Source organism: Bactrocera tryoni, unplaced genomic scaffold (assembly GCF_016617805.1).
Source record: "Bactrocera tryoni isolate S06 unplaced genomic scaffold, CSIRO_BtryS06_freeze2 scaffold_11, whole genome shotgun sequence".
NCBI lineage: Eukaryota > Metazoa > Arthropoda > Insecta > Diptera > Tephritidae > Bactrocera > Bactrocera tryoni.
The window spans coordinates 5,363,916-5,376,773 of NW_024395824.1; the positions used below are offsets into that span (position 1 = coordinate 5,363,916).

Sequence of the window (12,858 nt, forward strand, 5' to 3'; positions counted from 1 at the left end):
CGCTAGTATACCGTCCCTGGATTTCGGGAATAAAATGGGTATGGTCAGATAGAGGAAGTCCTCCCGATCAAGAATATATACAGTTATAGCAACAGGAAACTTTTAGTTTTCGAAATATTTGCGTTTAAAGTTGAAAATTACCACTCTTTGAATTACATATTTTTCGATTTAAATTTAATTCTACTCTCATATTTTTAATTTTTATGTTCACTAACACTTCATTAAATATTTTGTACACATTGTTTTACCTTATATAGTGCAAAAATTGTTTTATATCAATATTAAACTTATTGTTTAAATCTATTTATTTGACAACAGCTAAGGGTTGCAGTCTGTTAAATAATCAGTGTTACCTTATAGACATCTTTTGTAAATGCACTAGAAGAAATAAAGAAAGAAAAAAACGGAACTTTGCAGTTGTCTATCACAAAAAAATTTTTTTATTACCCGCCAATGGGGTGTGTCAAGTTGAAGTGCTAGTGGATATAAAAGTACAAAATAAAAGTGTAATATTAATTTTAAATCGCAAAAATATGTAGTTTAAATAGTAAAAATTTTCGACTTTAAGCGCAAATATCTCGAAAACTATGAGTTTCAAGCAGCTATATATATTCTAGAACTGAAGAACCTCCTCTATCCGACCATATCCATATTATTCCCGAAATCATGGGATGGTATTTTAAAGCCGACCCCTTTGTTTGCCTTGTTGTTTTTGTAAAACACCTGGTTCTCAGCAAAGTGGTTTGAGCAAGAAGAACCTCACAAAAGAGTTGTGAGGTTTTCCCAGAAGAGGGCTGTTATTCTCAAAACTAGGTCTTCTTCGCTTTTTAAATTTGAATGAGGGGTCGGCTTTAGTATGAATGAGCATCGCTCTGTACTGTATTAATTCCATTATCAATCTCTGCACCGCATTTAACTTGCATTTGACAAACGGTGACCATTTCTACGTGTCAAGAAGTTTTGTCGGTATACGTGTAGTTAGCTTAATAAATTTGTTATTTTATAAAATTAAAACAAAATGCATACCGTTTTAACGCGCGGAAATGCCACTGTGGCATATTCGTTAAGTGTTCTCGCCTGCTTAACTTTTTGTTGTTTTCTTTCGACAGTCTTTCTCGACAGTAGGACTACTGCACACGTAAGCACTGTAAAGGTGTTGGTGTAAGTAGATTTGTGTATTTATGCCGAAATCGAATTCATATATTTTCGATTTGTACATACATTTTAGGAAAAACGTTCCTGACTATGGCGCCTCCCGTGAGAAACATGATTTGGGTTTTCTTACCTTCGATTTGGAGACGAATTTGACAAGCCTCTTCAATTGGAATGTTAAACAATTGTTCCTTTACCTGACCGCTGAATATAAAACTCCAGACAGTGTGCTAAATCAAGTTGTGTTGTGGGACAAAATAATATTACGCGGAGAAAATTCTGCATTAGATTTTAAGAATATGAATACAAAGTATTACTTCTGGGATGACGGCAATGGTTTAAAGTAAGTAAATTCTGGGTGAATTTTAGAATAACATTAAATAGTTTTGACCAGCGTTTGAAAAGCTACGCTATTCCCGTAGCATTTCATTATGCTATTGCTACCGGTCTCACTTTGTCGGGAGCCGGGCACGATTCCGATTACTTTGGCGGTCGGGTAAAAAACACGAATTTCGGTATAAATGAGGTATGTACGGATAGGGGAGCTTCTTCTTCTTCAGAGGAGGAAAATGCAAAAATAATGTTGCTAACACTTTAATTTTTAAATTATTCCCCGTTCAAAAATTTGTATTAAAAACACTTGGTATTTCACAACGTTTCACAAAATTTTTTTCACATTTTTCACTTTGTATATTTAAATATGCACTCTAAACATTGAAGTAAGTTCATAATTCACTTTTATTTTGTTATATTTTAGCTAAATTTATTAATTTAAAAATCACTTATCAACGACGCGTGTGAAAATGTGAGATTTTTTACAATTATGAGGAAAACGAGCATTGCCACATCGATAACAAACCATATGTAGAATTTTCAACGATTTTTCTTTGTTTGTATTTTCGCGTGATCCTTTTTTCTATATTAACTATAATTGAGTTGTGTACCCATTTATGTATGTATATGTATAATATGTGATTTATATTTAATACACATAAATAAGGAAAACTGTATGATAATCTTATAAAATTTATATCATATCGGGGTGTCTGAAGTACTTTTGCGTAGTATTTCTTTCTGTGTTGAATAGTACTACGTTCTGTGAAGAGAAATTTCAACGAATTTGTTTGTTATCATATGGCAGTGCTCCATTTCCTCAAAATTTTAGCTCATAAATGATGCTCACCACGTGAGTAAAAAGTTATTTTTAAAATATAAATTTTTTACTTATAAAACCTGCAAAAAGAGTAAATTGTGAATTTGTTTAAATGTTTACAGTTTATTTAAATGAATTTGAAGTGAAAAATGTGAATGAAGGGTGTTAACTGTAGTGAAATAGCTTGTTGAAAAATTCCCAAATTTTCGAACTTTTAAATCGAATATCTCGAAAACTAAGCGTTTGCGGTACCTATACCCCTTATTTTTTTAATGAGGAGGACTTCCTCTTTCCAACGGTACCTTCAGATCGCGGCGCCAAAGAAATCGGAATTGTGCCGGTATGTATGTACCAGAGCAGAGCTCGGAGTTTTTTTTAGGTAAAAAACTATAGCTGTAGCAATAGCCAAAAATGAAGTGCTGTATAAAAATTGGGATCGATAGTAGAGCAGAGCTAATTAAAATTTTCATGTGCTACAGCTCTCGCATGCTTAGCATATGTAGCAGAGCATGCTATGGCTCACGACAAAGTGAGAGCAGTAGCAATAGCAGTGCAATAATTCTAGAAATTTTGCTGATACGGAGTAGTAAATGAAAACTCTGGTTAGAGGATATAAAAGTTAAAAAATATGTGAGTAAAATTCATTATAAATCAAAGAAACACACTTTCAATGGTTTAATTTCTGAACATTTTTTTGCAAATATCTCAAAAACTATAAGTAAGCGGCAATATATAATTTATTTGGACCTATATACTGTTATTTTTCTTTGTAGGAACAACAAAAATGTTTCGCTATATCTGTCGTGGAATATCATACCAAATGCAGGCTTGTTGCCAACAATCAGATCACTCGGATCTCACACATTCAAATTCCCTGCTGAATATTCAATTGCCTCGGTGTAAGAGATACTAAACTACACCTTTAATTTGTAATTAAAAAGAATAACTAAAACAAACAAATTATATTTATATGTATATTTCAAAATAACTTGAATTTAAAAGTGTATTTACTTTGTATTTTGGGTCCTAAATATATTTAAATAAACAAAAAAATGTTTGTTTGATCATAAGGCACATAGTCAAATTCGTGATGCTTTGTGATTTGGCATACCTTGAAGTGTTTTATTTTACTGAAAATGAGTTTACATTCACCATTCTCGCTGCTATTCAGCAGAAATGAGCACGTTCAATGGCAGAAATGTATGTAAAACGACTGAATTCATGCGAGAATGAATAAAGAGAAATGCTTTGAAGAAAAATATACAAAGTCACACAGAGAATGTAAAAAAGCATTCTCTGAGTCACATATGCGTGATTATTTTGTATCATATGAACCATTTTTTCCGAAAAATGGTAAAAATTTTAAATTTTTTGCAAAATCGGGAAAAATTAAATAAAAAATAATTTTAAAATAAGCTAACATTATATTAATTTCGACTATTATTGCTCATATAAACAGATCTTGGGTCATTCTTTTCATTTCTTCAAAAAAATTGATGACCTTCATATAAGTACATATGCGTATTCCCATTATTCCCTTATCCTATCTACATTTGTGCCAATAGAATTTTTATGGCGTATATTATACATATGTATATATATTATTTGTTTGGCACATGTGTCTGTATGTTTACGAAAGCAAATACGAGCCACATATGTACAAACATTCATAAGGGAATAACAAGTGCCGCACGCATCTTTTCGCATCTCCGTTGTCACGGACAACCAATGGCCGAAGCTCACGTTTTGTCAAAGAGTCAATCTGTCGAAGAATTGACGCGACGACAAAGCGTCACAACATTGTGTTGCTGGTAGAAAATCCAAGCTGTGCCGAAAAAAATAAACGAATCGCCGCCGATTGTCACCGCTTCCCTTGCTGCTTAACAGCTTCGCCTAAAAACTAGCGTAAATACATACATACATATAGTTACACATTCAGCCACCACATCTAGCATCATACTTAACACACTACCAATGATCGGCACAATATCACCAACAACAACAGCAAACGCAATTCAGCCAATATTTCAAACAACAAGTACTGGACATTAGAGTTATTATACATACATACTTACGTATAACATAATTCGACGCCAAATTTATAAACAAATGCACATAGTATTATAATTCGATACTAAATTGATAGGAGACGTACATACATACTTACATACATAACGTGTTAGAAACCAAACATTGAATTTCAACATCTAATACCATGGTCAGACCAAAAATTTAAAAGATTAGATTATATTTAAGCATTTCATAACCCAACAGTGTTCTCACTGCCGTTAGAAATATCAAAAAACAGCTGTTATTGTCATTCAAGAATTCACATCGCTTAATATTTATCAAACGAAAGGATTGTCATATAGTATTTTGAAATAAAAAGACGGCTTTTTTTTAATATTTTCCATATAATGGAAATAATGGATGCATTTTTTCATTTGTTAAGTCGATTTTCAGATGAAATTAGATTCATTGCTTGAAAAAAAATTTGTTTGTTTACATTTTTTTCCCTTTGTAGTGTCTAAATCAGCTGTGATAATGTAACAGATTTCCAGTGCTGATAAGTAGATTGCGTAAAATCAGAGTCGCACAGAGAGATTTAGCGTGGATCAGTTTCAAATCATTTCAATGAAGTGATTTGGAACTGTCATTTTTGTATGGCGAAATCTTGATAAATTTTTAAGATTAGTGGGATAATCCATTCAACAGCCGAAATCGTGTGATTAAGTGTCGGTCTGAACATGGTATAAGGGAATAACCTCATAACTTAATAGTTTATACAGATACTTGGAAATATTGTTAACAAAGTGATTTTGTTTTGTATCTTTTAAATTGATTTTTACAATAGCAAAGAATATGGTATCATATTACAATTTTACTGATTTCCGGTTGTGCTATTTATTTCATTAAGAAATCCAGCATATTTATCAGTTTTACTGTTTGTTGCTGGCTTATTTATACATATATGTAACTCGCGTGATGCCGTGACAACTGAAAACGGGTTTCATTTATATGTATGTATATAGATTACGTTTTTTGACTATGTTATGAAAATTTATTATTTGTTTTCGACATATTTATTTTCATTCAAGTGTAAAAACATCTCTGAATAATAAAATGTAACAGATTATGTGACTGTCACTTACAGAATAGCAAAATCGTCTCAAGTCTCAAAAATTGTCTCTAACTTAAAATTTCAAATTAAGAGACTTGAGACTGTATCACAGTACAGAATCGCATGGTAAGTATGTGAATATAAGTGTGTGTTGTTTGAAATTGGACTGCGCAGTCCAATATAATACACGAAAATTAACACATATTTATATTATGCGTTTAATGCCTGCACAATCCAATATATGTAATATGTGAAAACAAATGTTTGATAATAAAATTTGTCTTTTCTTTCAGATATTATTATCATTTTTATTTAAATAATCTTTTCTTTCAAATGCTATTAATATTTTTAATTCGGTGTACATGTTCGGGTTATTTTTTTGTATTGCTAGATGCGATGAAAAAAAGTTATCTCATTTATTAATTTACTTCAATGAGTGCGAATGAGAAAACATAATTGTCAATAGTGCCAAAAGAAAATCCCAAAAAGGGTAATAAAAAACGATTGAAAGACGCATGTCATTTGCGCTCGTACAACCAGAAGGTAATTGAATGCATTTTATGACGGTGTTGGACCGACCTATTATGATGATTTGTTTTTTATAATTTGCAAATAATTACTTCATTTATTTTTATAGCATTGGAAATCAGAACAGAAATGGAAATAGCAGCAGCAGCAATATTATCAGAAGCAGTAAATATAAATTGTTAAGTAATAGCGGGATTCTGTAACCAGTCTCTAGTCTCTATTTTGAGGTAAAGTCTCAGTTTGTGTCTAGTTACTATTCATTAAATAGTCTCTAGAGTTAGTCTCAAAATATTGCCTCAAATTTGAGGCCTGATAGTTAGCAGGTCAGGAAACTAAAAAGAACTCTTGTCTACCATTTTGAATATACTGAATAGAGATCATCACAGATATTAATCGGTTGTCGTTTTTTTATATTTTGTAAGCAACTCAAACACGAAAAGGTTAAAAATAAATCAATTTTACATAAATTTCCTAAATACTATGAAACAAAGTCAACATATATTTTTATTTTTATTGATACTTATGTTTTTTGACTGTGTTATAGAAAATGTAATATTTGTTATCGACATATTTGTTTTCATTCAAATGTAAAAAAATCTCTGAATATTGAAATGTAATAGATTTTGTGACTGTCACTTATAGAATAGCAAAATCGTCTCAAGTCTCAAAAGTTGTCTCTAACTTAAAATCTCAAGTTTAGAGACTTGATACTGTATCACAGTACAGAATCGCACGGTAAGTATGTAAGTGCGTGTTGTTTGAAATTGGATAATACGCGAAAATAAATACATATTTATTTTATGCGTTTAAGGCGGCCTGCACAATCCAATATATGTAATATGTGAAAACAAATGTTTGATAGTAATATTTGCCTTTTCTTTCAGATATTATTATTATTTTTATTTAATTAATCTTTTCTTTCAAATGCTATTAATATTTTTAATTTATTTATTCTTTCTTTTCAGATTTTATCACTATTTTTATTTAATTAATGTTTTCTTTACGAAATCTATTTGTTTAAATTAGTTATGCATCCTCCCCCTCTACCCCGTAAAACTGGTGCATCATAAATGGGATGTAGAGCAGGTCGCCTCCACGCTGGTGCATCTTGGGTAACACTAAATGGCCTGCGGCCTTCACGGCCTTCACGGCCTTACAACTCCTAGACGACTTTTTGGCATTGAACTGGTTTTTAGAGTTGGAAAACTTATTTAGATCTGGTAGAACCCTGGGCTAGTGGTGGCGGCATTCTGGCACCTGAGTATGATGGGGTGACACTCATCAGAAATGGCTGTTGGGCTAATGTCGCAACTGCCTCCGTCCCGTTAAAACCCTGGCAGGCTCAGAGTACGCTCCCACACACCCCCACACGGTGGCATATCTCGGTTACCTGACCAGCATGCTAATACGCTGGAGTGGGCTAAGAAGGGGCTGAGTGAGAGCGCGACTGATAGTGCACGACTTGAAACGAAGGGACCTGAACCAGCGGTTAAGCGGCAAAGATCGCATGAGGGAGAAATCTCCCTTGGTAAGAAACCGCGAACGGTAAAAGCGCCAACTTTTAGCGAAATCGCTAAAAGCGCTGGTGCAAGAGTACTTGGTGTACTCGACCGCAGCAGGGAGGACGGTGCCATCTCCCACGAAGAGTGGAAGAGAGTAGCGGCGGCTATCTCTTCAGTCTTCCACAAAGTGGTTAAGGGAACCCCGGGGCCACCCCCAAACTGTGTATGGACCGGTTGGCACCATGGGCTGCACAAGCTGACAAGGTGTGCCGATGAAAGATCGGCCATCTTATATAAAGAGGCAGTCTCTCAGGTGGGGAGGTTTGGAAGGGAGCCATACTGGAAGCCGTAGACAAAGCGGATCTTTCTCTTCGCTTTAGGGCTCGCGTCTGGCTACCGGCTGAACCTTTCACTGCAAATGAGATTGAGGAAATCCTCAAGTAGTGCAACCCCTCACTTCCCACGCATGACTGGAGGGTTATAAGGCTTAAGAGAACTGATGAACCATATGGGAAGGCGCTGATAATTCTTAACGCGGAGTCCATCGGTCCTTTCGTCAAAACCAAGGGAGCCATTAGCTATGGGTTCGAATGCTATGGGTAGTGCTGCTCCCAACGGATACCAGGGCTGATGGCACCCAAGCTGCAGATGCGGGGGAGAAGGCAGACGGCGTTAGCGATGGTCAAACGACCATGGAAACATGGAAAACGACCTAAACCTTTCGGACGTGGCGAATTCTGGAGGCGGTTCGTCGATTGGCGACTCCGTCTTCAGCCTCGAACAACTGTTTGAGGAGGTGAGGGTCGATCACGACATGAAGGATGAAATTCCTTCACATTAACCTCCAACACGCAAAGGCGGTCTCCGCCAATCTACTGCTTCGTCTGGAGCAAGACGAAGCCGTCGTCGTCCTGATCCAGGAACCGTTGCTGACTGGTAACGGGACTTCTGGTTAGAGAACGAAGAGCCATAAGCTGCTGGCGACAAGGATGCAGGTAGAAATAGAGCCTGTATGTTGGTCAGAAATGAATTAACGGTATTTCTTTTACCTAATTTTAGCAACGCTGACATAATGACAGCAAAACTGGAGTACGATACCGGCAATGTCTGGCTTATCTCTGCGTATATGGCTCACGACGATGAGGTGGAGCCGCCTCCCGTATTGCTCAGGAGGTCCTTAGCTGAAGCGTCCCGGGATGACGCCGACGTCATCATCGGTTCGGACGCCAACTCGCGACACTCGATCTGGGGCAGCTCGGATATAAATAATAGAGGTGAGTCCCTTTTTGTTTTTTTTTGTAAGCGAAAATCTTCGCATCTGTAATAGGGGAAATTCTCCAACTTTTGTAACCGCATGCAGAGAGGGGGTTCTCGACCTCACCCTAGCCTCTCATGTGATTGCCCCGCTGATCTCAAACTGGAGGGTCGAAGTCTTTAGCTCGGCGTGCAATACTGCACTAGAGAGCTGCTGTGCACTGAAAACACCGAAGGGCAGAGGGAAACCTAGATGGTGGACTGTGGAGCTCTCGGAAATTAGGGCGTCTTGCAGACGCTTATTTAACAGGGCCCGTAGGAGTAAGATATCTGACGACTGGGCGTTGTATAAAACAAGACTTTAGATATACAAGTCCGAGATAAGAAAGGCTAAGAGGATCTCGTGGAAGACCTTCTGCGAAAAAGTGGAGGTCTGTCACGAGTCCTCTAGATTCAGGCCTATTCTCGCTAAACACCCAGTGCCTCTGGGTTATCTGAAGGATGTAAATGGGAAGTGGGCCCTAAGTAGTGAAGATACACTCCAGATGCTGCTTGATACTCACTTTCCTAGCAGCTCGTCCTCTGCAGATGTATCTCTCGGAGTGTTGACTGCACAGCCTTTGCCGACCTTCTGGGTGAGTGACACTTGACATGGGCGATTAATTCGTTCAAACCGTTCAAGTCCCCGGGACCGGACGGCATCATACCAGCGCAGCTGCAGCAGGCTGTTAAGGTGTCATGCAGCTGGTTGCTACCGATCTATGCGAACTGCATCAGATTAGGTTACATCCCAGGGGCCTGGAGACGGGTCAAAGTTACGTTCATCCCGAAGGCTGGCATGGGCTCCCACATCACGGCCAAGGATTTCAGACCCATCAGCCTATCCTCTTTTTTGCTTAATACTTTGGAGAGACTGATGGACTGGTATTTAAGGAGGCGCATTCCGAGAGGCTATCTATCAGGAGCGCAACATGCGTATCGTCAAGGCAGGTCGGTGGACACTGCCCTGCACACTATCGTGTCGTGGCTGGAGGAAGCCATTGAGGATAAAGATTTCGCTGTTGGGACTTTCCTTGGTATTGAGGAAGCTTTCAACAATGTCTTGCCGGAGGCAGTCAAAACTGCTCTAGACGGTCCTGGGGTTGAATCGAACCTCAATCACCTCATTTTCAGTCTTCTGTGCGACAGAGTGATCGAAACAGAATGGGGACGTGCGTGCGCTCGGCGGAATGTGAACAGGGGAACCCCTCAGGGCGGAGTTCTTTCTCCTCTTTTATGGATCCTGGTCGTTAACGACCTTCTCAAAAAACTAGAGGATCTTGACTGTCGGGTGATTGCCTATGCAGACGATGTAGCACTTATGGTCAAAGGAAAGTTCCTTGGCACCGTGTACGAGTTGGCGCAGGGATGTCTCAGCGTTGTAACAAAATGGGCGGTCGGAAGTGGACTCGCCATTAACCCAAATAAAGCAGAAATCATTTTATTCAGCAGAAAATATAAGATTCCGGTGGCACCGTTGCCGCAAGTGGGAGGTATTCGCCTGCAACCGGCGAACTCAGTGAAGTATTTAGGGCTTATCCAGGATAGGAAGCTTTCATGGAAGCCGAACATCGAGCAGAGAGCCAAAAAGGCATCGGCTTCCCTATACTGCTGTAGAGGAGTTATATGCAAAAGGTAGGGCCTCTCACCGAAGGTGGTCCTCTGACTCTATGACATCATAGAGTGGAGGGCTTAACAGAAGACCACACTTGCTAAGAAACTCGAAAGCGTTCAACGGGCTGCGCTCATCAGCATGTGCGGTGCATTAAGGTCCACCCCAACCATGACACTTAATGCAATTCTAAACATAACGCCCGTGGACATTGCCGGAAGGTGTATGGAAGCAAAAGTGGCTATTAGGCTCAGGGAATCTGGGTTCCTAAAAGAGCGTGTCTCTGCACACTCAGATATCCTTACAAGCTTTGACTGCCGGATCATCTGCATCAGGGAGTCGCCATATCAAACTCCAGCGATTCCTCCTCTGTCCATATACCGAAGAGGGAGTTATGGATGGGAAGAAGCCGTTGGAGGAGAGGGGCAGTAAGCTTCTTTATAAATGGATCAAAGCTTGGGGGGAAGGTTGGTGGAGGGGAGCTACATATCAGGGAAGTGACCATTCACTCAGATAGTAGAGCGGCGATACTAGCCCTGAACTCTTTCACAGTGCGTTCAGGGCTGGTTGAGGAGTGTCTAGCGTCACTGTCCCTGACGGCGAACGTGTTTATTATAAGACTTGTATGGGTGCCGGGCCACAGCGGAATAGCAGGTAACTGTAAAGCTGATGAGCTAGCAAGGAAAGGCACCCTAGAATCGCTATTGGTAGAATGGGTTCGGGTCGGTGCTCCTGTGTCCTCTTGTGTTCTACTACTGGATAGTGGGGCAACGTGGATGCTTGGTCAACGCTGGGCCAGCATTGGTACTTGCGCGGTCGCAAAAGCATTCAGGCCCAATATAGATCGTAGGGGATCTAGCGATCTCTTTGCCCTCAGTAAGGCTAGCCTCTCTTTAGTAGTGGGGCTCTAAACGAGCCACTGCCCTATTGGCATAAATGCTGTAAGACTGGGAATCTTAACGGATGCCGTATGCAGAAGATGCGGCAGAAACTAGCCAGCACTTCCTTCTTGACTGTCCTGCACTTGGGAGGTCAAGACTTAGATACTTGGGGGCCTATACCTTCGAACATCCTACCGAGCTGGAGGGTGTAGATATTAAGCGCCCGGGAGTTCTATTCCTATCACAAAGGACTACATCTATTAGTCCACGTGCGATCTCTGACCAGCCAACCTAACAAACAGCGAAATTCACCACAGGGCAGCACTACAACACAAGTCACCACATCTGTACACCAACCCATTCAAAAAAAGGATGGCCAACAGGATAGAAGACACACTTCGTTACACACAATTTTTCAACACACGTCCCGCGCGCTACAGTAAGCTTTTCGACAACAGCCAACTGGCGCGCTATCTATATACGCTCGTATAAGTTGGTTACCCAATTAATTCAAACATTTCATTTTAATAAACTAACATTTGTAAAAATATAAATACTTTCTTAATAAATTATATTGTATATTATACTATACAAGTGTTCCCGGCACTTTTATTTCGAATGTGCGTAACAAATAGAGATACATACATATGTATCTTCTTCTTAATTGGCGTAGACACCGCTTACGCGATTATAGCCGAGTTAACAACAGCGCGCCAGTCGTTTCTTCTTTTCGCTACGTGGCGCCAATTGGATATTCCAAGCGAAGCCAGGTCTTTCTTCACCTCTTTGACCTCGGACCTTTTCTGTAGCAAATAAAATTTCCCACAAAATTTTCATGAACATTTTTCTGTTGCTCTTGTCATTTACGAGATAAATACAAAACAATGCGAATTTAATGGAAAAATCTGGTTTAGAGCCCTGTACTACCTCGCCGAGTTAAGGCTTTGTTGCACTGGGCACTTTTGTAGAGTGAACATTTCCGAGATATATGCGTCTAAAGTCAAAACGATGCCATAAAACACCTCTGATCTGTAGGAGTTTAAGTGTATTTGTAATAAAAAAATTGTCCATAGCTTGCGACGCAACCGTGCGTAGGACAGCACACCACAACAACCAAGGCCAGCGCATTGGCGGAATGAAGAAATAGCTGGTCAAAAAACTCTGCAACTCAGCTAGACGCCGCCTACAACGTAATCAGAGTGAATAAAATGAAAGTCTTAAGAAAGTATTTAAAAGTCAAAAGAAGCTTCTGAAGTCAGCCATTGGCCGCAGTAAAAGGAAGAAGAATCTGTATGTCAAAACTCAAAAATAAGGCACAACAAACCAAAAGCGCATCCTTTAAGAGAAATGTTGTCGAAACTTTGTTTCCAAAACACGACATTATTTTTTATGCTAAGCCTCTAACCGAAGTCGTACAGCCACCACTGCTAGTTAGTGAAGAAGAAATATTATCCATAGCCGGAAATATTAAAAGCAGAAAAGCGCCTGGATAAGATGGCATCCCAAACAGAGCCCTTAAAGAAGCCATGACTCTGAGACCAAAATTATTCGTAAAAATGTACAACGCATGCTTAAAAGAAGGAATATTTTCCAACCCATGGAAAGTCCAGCGATTG

The 12,858-nt window shown here is 39.0% G+C and overlaps 1 protein-coding gene across 1 annotated transcript; it reads left to right on the top strand.

The window, feature by feature from the left end:
* Positions 1-921: 921 nt before the first annotated feature.
* LOC120779578 (signal peptidase complex subunit 3-like) lies at positions 922-3,251 on the top strand. Its single transcript, XM_040111921.1, has 3 exons — positions 922-1,161; positions 1,229-1,495; positions 3,079-3,251. The coding sequence occupies exons 1-3, from the start codon at positions 1,019-1,021 to the stop codon at positions 3,206-3,208; spliced, it is 540 nt and encodes a 179-aa protein (XP_039967855.1). The 5' UTR covers positions 922-1,018; the 3' UTR covers positions 3,209-3,251.
* Positions 3,252-12,858: the final 9,607 nt, after the last annotated feature.